Source organism: Pristis pectinata, chromosome 19 (assembly GCF_009764475.1).
Source record: "Pristis pectinata isolate sPriPec2 chromosome 19, sPriPec2.1.pri, whole genome shotgun sequence".
Lineage (NCBI taxonomy): Eukaryota > Metazoa > Chordata > Chondrichthyes > Rhinopristiformes > Pristidae > Pristis > Pristis pectinata.
In genome coordinates, this window is record NC_067423.1 from 35,281,529 (window position 1) to 35,287,528 (window position 6,000).

General features: G+C 43.5%; 1 protein-coding gene across 12 annotated transcripts in view; it reads right to left on the reverse strand.

The window, feature by feature from the left end:
* lmo3 (LIM domain only 3) overlaps positions 1–5,748 on the reverse strand; it is a 60,196-nt gene extending 54,448 nt beyond the window's left edge. The window contains exons 1-2 of one of the 12 annotated variants that reach the window (XM_052033843.1): positions 5,632–5,748; positions 1,021–1,234 (exon numbers count right to left, since the gene is read on the reverse strand). In XM_052033843.1, coding sequence (XP_051889803.1) covers positions 1,021–1,226 — 206 coding nt within the window. In that variant the 5' untranslated portion in view covers positions 1,227–1,234; positions 5,632–5,748. The other 11 variants (XM_052033845.1, XM_052033835.1, XM_052033841.1 and 8 more) reach the window with 11 other exon arrangements.
* Positions 5,749–6,000: the final 252 nt, after the last annotated feature.

A 6,000-nucleotide genomic window follows, 5' to 3' on the forward strand; every position in this document is an offset into this window, starting at 1 on the left:
AATTTCATGCTTAGATACGAGCTTTTAAAAAAAATCAACTTCTCTTTTAGAAGCAGGGAAACGAGGGGATCATTCTGCACAATTCTACCTTCAAAGTTTTGCTTTTTGAACATGACAAGCAAACAGCGAAATGCCACATTATAAATTGCGTAATATACAATTCATTCTACACACCCACTCTTTCCCTCGCTCTCCTCCTCCTCCACCCTAATCTCAGGAAAAATAGCAGCGTGCACTACAATATGTCAAGTACCAGGAGAATATAACAAGAACACAAATGGTGGCCCTCTGGTAAATAATGACCCAACTCAAAACAAATTTTCATGCTGTCGGTTTTCTTCCAGAAGATCCTCTAGAGGGCGGTGCAGCAGCTTGCGGGCTAAAGTTACCAGCCGTGCTCTGGTGCAGAATTTTTGTGGTGGTTTAAAAAAAATCAATTAAAAAGTTCCAGAGTGGCCAAGGTTACTTCGTGGAGAGAAAAAAAAACAAGGCTGCGCGCATCGACCACTGCAAGAAGCAGTGACCTAGAATTCTGAAAAAAAAACTATCCCAAAACAAATATATTGCTCACACTCTATTCCAAGGTTGATTTTTAAAATAAAACCTTCCCCTGCCAAATGTTATAGCAGCTGAGGACAAAGTTTCTCTTAAAACCGACCACTTTAACGAAGTCTGGGCAAGATTTGCAGATTATAAATGGTCTAATTTGGTTTGAAAAGGTCTAAAGTCAGCAAGGGGAGGATTAGAGATATATCGGTTTCATTAGTCATGCAGGTTTAATTTCAAGCGGAAAAAAAAACAAAGCAAATCAATACCATTTCTTTACTCTTCCACGTAATTTGCAGGACTAGTCTGACGATGACTGGGAAAGAAATATTATGCTGCGATATGCCCACAACACTAAAGTAAACTTCATTAAATAATCATCCACTTTAAACCTTCTTAAAGTCCATCTACAATCACTCGCGATTTTTTTCTTTAAGGTGGGGATCCCCCCGCCACAAGTTAACAAAGTGGTACCTCAGGTAGTCTCTGCGGCAAAGGATGAGGTTGGCCTTAGTGTAGAGCGTTGAGCCCACCTCGCCCAGGCGACAATCACAACAGGCACATTTTAGGCAGTCTTCATGCCAGTACTTATCCAACGCCTTGAGGAGATAGCGGTCTTTAATCTTCCGGTTGCAGCCAGCACAACCCTTCGGCTTGGTGTCTGGCTGGGCTGAGAGCATTTGTATACCTAGAGAGGGGGAAAAAACCCAACAGGCACAGAACAGACCGGTTACTGGCAGAACCTTCAGTTAAGTGTGTGTTCTACACTGCAGCGGATTACACTGCTAGCTTTAAACTAATCAATTGAATATTCAATTTCCAGCTAAAATTAAATCTTCTGTTTGAAGTGGAGGACATTAAAACAAAATACTGCTTCATCTGCTGGCCGCTCTCACTCCTGTACCCCGAGCTTTGGAGGAAGTGCTCTACTTATGAAGCAGCAGCAGCAGCGCTGTGATCGCCTGGAAGAAGACAGATTCAAGGGGGGCGCTGGACGATGACGAGGTGCCACCGTTACCTTGCTGGCAAGGGGCAATTTCCTGTGGAACCTTGTACATGATAAGCTGCTCCAGTTCCCTCGATCTGCGCGGACCGATATTGGAAACCCTTCACTCCCCGTACCACTGTCACTCACCACCACTCTCAGTAACCCCCCCCCCCCCCCCCCCCCCCCCCCCCCCCACATTCACATCCTACCCCAGTGTTATTAACAAAAACAAGAATCCTGCTTTTGCATTGAGCACCGGGATAGCGCGCTATGCCACAATTATTCCGGTCAGTAGGTTTGGAGATTTGGAATGATTTAATGGACCAACCGCCCGCCTCGGCAGAAGATACCAGTCCCCGCTCTCATTTTGAGATATTACAGGCGTACTATAGGGAGGTCCATTATATTGTAGAAAAAAATAACTCTAAAGGGCCCATTAGTAAGGGAGAATTTCCAGATCAAAACTGCAATTACCGCACAGTGCTTCTTCCATTGAATCGCTCCGCTCACAACCATTTGACAGAAACCACATTTATAAATAGAAGGGTTAGACAGGGCCCGCACAGCGCTACATTTAACGGCGGTTAGAGCCACTTTATTCCATTTAAACTGTGGTCACTGTTAAATTGCCTGGGTTCCATTGTGAACAGAGACCACGGTTGATTTCCTCCATTCTGTCCCCTTATCCCAATATCATTGAACCACACAACCAACAGTTAACAACAGACCGGAGAGAGAGAAAGAGTGCCGAAACTCATTACCGGCGTCCGGATAGCAAGAGTTTCAATTCCACAGAATGTGCTGTGTTTTAGATACAACAGAAAATGTCCCCGAGCCGATTGTTAAGTCTTTAAGCCGAGGACACGGGGGTAGGTGGGTAGATTTGGTGAATTGGGAGAATGGGTCCCATAGCTAGGAACACGCAGAGGCAAATTAAAAAGAATTTTGCCAACACAGTCATCGGATTATTGAGAAACAGCAAACAAAAGATTTTAAGGAAACTGTAAACTAGGATAAAGCTTTAAAAAAATCGTTCCTCTCTTGTTCAGTGGCTTAGCGTCCCCGCGGGCACACGCCAGCGGACTACAATGCAAATAAATGTCCCTGTTTCTCCGGGGTTGGAGAGGCTTTTTAGCGACGGAGCTGGGAAACCGATTTTATTCTTTCCTCTCAGACGCAGCTGCGAGGCTCGGAGATACTGACATTTTTCCACTCTTATCAGTTTAATTACAGTTTCCATGGCAGCAAAGTGCTAGCGCTTGGCAAAGGCCAATGAGAGATTTGCAATAGCAAACCCAATTTCTGATGCAGCCAGCATACACACACACACACACAAAGCAGCCCACTTTCCCTGTTAGCACTCTCGTTCTAATGTCTTTGCTTCTTACCCCACCCCCTCTCTAGAAGAATCGGAGTGAAGATTGCGAAGATTTCCATTCAAACCCGGCACCATTAAGTGACAGGGAAGGACATCCTTCACAAAGCAATTAATGACAGTGACAGCAAGCGTCATACTGCTAAAACACACAGCGCAGCAGACTTGAAAAGCTCCCAAGAACTCCTTCGGGTCCGATCTTCAGGAATAAAACAAAATGCCTTTGACGAATCACATTTGCCTTACCAAAAAAAAACTTTCTAGCATCAGTGTGACTGCGATCTCACTCCGACCATGTACATCTTCGCCAGAAGGATCATGTGGCGGCTGTACACACACACACCCAGAATCCGGCCGCAAATGCACAAGGCACGGTGTGCGCTGCAGACTTCAGAGCTGCCTGGCACTCGGGGGGCGAAGCGTTAGTGCATGCGACAGCGGCGAGACTGACAGAACCACATTAAAAAAACACTCCGCTGTAATGCGCTCCCCTTCTGGCGCCGCTCCGTACTGGAGAGAGCTCCAGCGCAACTTTAACAGGGGAAGATCACTTAGAAAATGTGGCTCACAAACCATCAACTTACCAGGGGAGGCGAGTTACCCGGTAATCAACTTGTGATAAGCACCACCGCGGGGCAATTCATACGATAGCGAGGACCCAGTTTTCACTGTTAAATGTACAGAGCAAAAACTAAAATTGGCAAAGAATACTTATTCACTCACCGTCCTTATTAAGGATGAAAAGAAAGCCGCTTCGATGGCTCAGAATGCAGCATGTACTTGCTTCCAGAGCAAGGTCAAAAGCAAGGCCGAAATGCACGTATCATAAAGTTTAAGATAATGAGGTCCTCAAGGAGCCACCAGTAAATGAGTTTGGTCGCAAACTCAGCTACAGGTGTTCGGGTATCTGCGGCGTAACCTTTCCCCGTTCAGACTGATCCAGGACAACTTACCAATCAGCTTATAAGAATTGTCCTAAACGAATTCAGCTTCATCATCTACAAATTCAATCCTTCGCCAGCGAGATTATTAGCGAGGAAGCGCGGCTGAGAACACACACACACACACACCACTCGACAAACCCGACAGCAGCGCTCCCATACTTGGGATATTTACCACACACGCTCGCTGACGACTCGAGACCAGCGAGCAGCAGCTCATAGGACGGATCGTGCCTCAATAGCCAATTTTCCCCATGGTGAAATTTACAACCAGCTGCGAGCTTTGGCTGCGGTCAACACCACATGCCAGTCTCTCTCTCTCTCACACACACAGACACAGTTCCCTGATAGAAAGGCAAAGCAACCAGAACCAACCTCTTGAGTGCGTCCAGAACCAGAGACTGCGGATTAATGAGACCTTTCCTATTGATTTAACCGTTTTACAAAAGTGTAGCAGAGCCGAGTTGTCTTTTCCCGGTTTTCACATTAAAAAAACCCTCTCACCCGTTCACCACTGCTTTGAAATAGCACTGTTTTTGTTAACCAATACACAGAAGCAGGGACGGGATGGAAAAAGCAAGAGAAAGGAAATAAAATCAAAACAAATGGAACAGCTAATGAGGACAATTAAATTAATTACGTTCAAGGAGATGAGAATTTTTTTTAAAAACTGTATGATCTGTTATCCTTCTCTTGCCGTGACTGCTCTGTAATTCATGGGAACTGATTAGTGCATCTATGCAAATCTTTGTTTAAATCATTCAACTAATTAAATGATAGGATTATTCTTCTGCCTACAGTGACATCATTTCCCAGTAATTAGTACTCTATTTAGACCGTGGCAATAGATTCCTAATAACGCTGGCGAGCTGAACACTCTTAACCACTTTCTCAAGCTTCTGACAAACTGCCCAAACCCCGATTATGCATTGTTCTTTCACAATCTCGGAGAAGATTTGAATGAATAGTATGCCATAACTACATTTGAAAAAGAAGAAAAAAAAATCAATAGTTAACATTCAGCTCCACGCCATTCACTTCTCCCTCTCCCCACCACCAAAATGTAATGATAATTAGATGGGTCATAAAATGCTCCTCTTTTCATTATGACTGATGAAATGCATTAAAGCTGACAAGGTATTACCTGACAGTAATTAGGTTTTGTCATGAATTAAATTATTTGAATGCAGACTATCTTCCCAATCATGCAATTTTCAGTTTTTTTTGTCAGTGAAAAGAGACAAAATAGCATTTCCCCCTCTTCATAATCATATGAATTATTCACAAAAATCATCACAAAACCACACAGTTGAAGAGGCCCATCACTTACTGCACTACACAGATGTGATCAGTGATTTACCAGCAATGAAGTACTAGTACACACAAAATGATTTGGTGAACAAGAGGTGGAATTTAATCATCAGCTGATATTCTCTGGAAATAAAAAAAAATCATACTCTCCACAAAACCCCCTCCCCTCCACCATATCACTTTCAAATAAAAAAATGCGCACTGACTCCCTGTATCAAGCTGGAAGATTTGTTTGCAACAAAGGCAAACATTTTCTTTCATCATGGATAAATTAAGTGCTTAATTGAAGACTCTCAAGAAAACCCCTTGAAAAGAAATAAAGGAGATGACTGTTTCCTACTTTGAATACTCTAGCCCAAGCTGAATATTCCCTGCAAGTCTACCCTGCATCAAACTATTTAATGAATCCTCTTATTTCATAAGCATACCTTAAACTCAAATTCACCGCACACAACAATTATTGAACTCACCTTATATTAAAATCTCTGCCGAAAGGGTTAACAAAGCAAACACCCGTCAAGTTTTCACTTCTTTCTGCTGCACACTAATGTGTTGTTTTGTCTTCCCCTTTTTCAACAAAATAAAGCAATCAGGGATTTCCGTAGTCACAAATACTAAACAGGGCGAGGCGAAAATTAAGTAAGGATTCTCCCCTTCCTTTTAAAAAAACTCAGTTTCCGAGGAAGACAGAAGGAGAGCAAATTTCTTTTCATGGGAATGACTGCAGAACCAGTTACTTTTCCCTTCTAACCGTGACAGCCAGGATGAAAGGGCCACCTGTCTCTCTTCTCTAGCTGAGCACAGAACCTGAGTGGGCCCGTTTCTTTTCCTCCAGTATT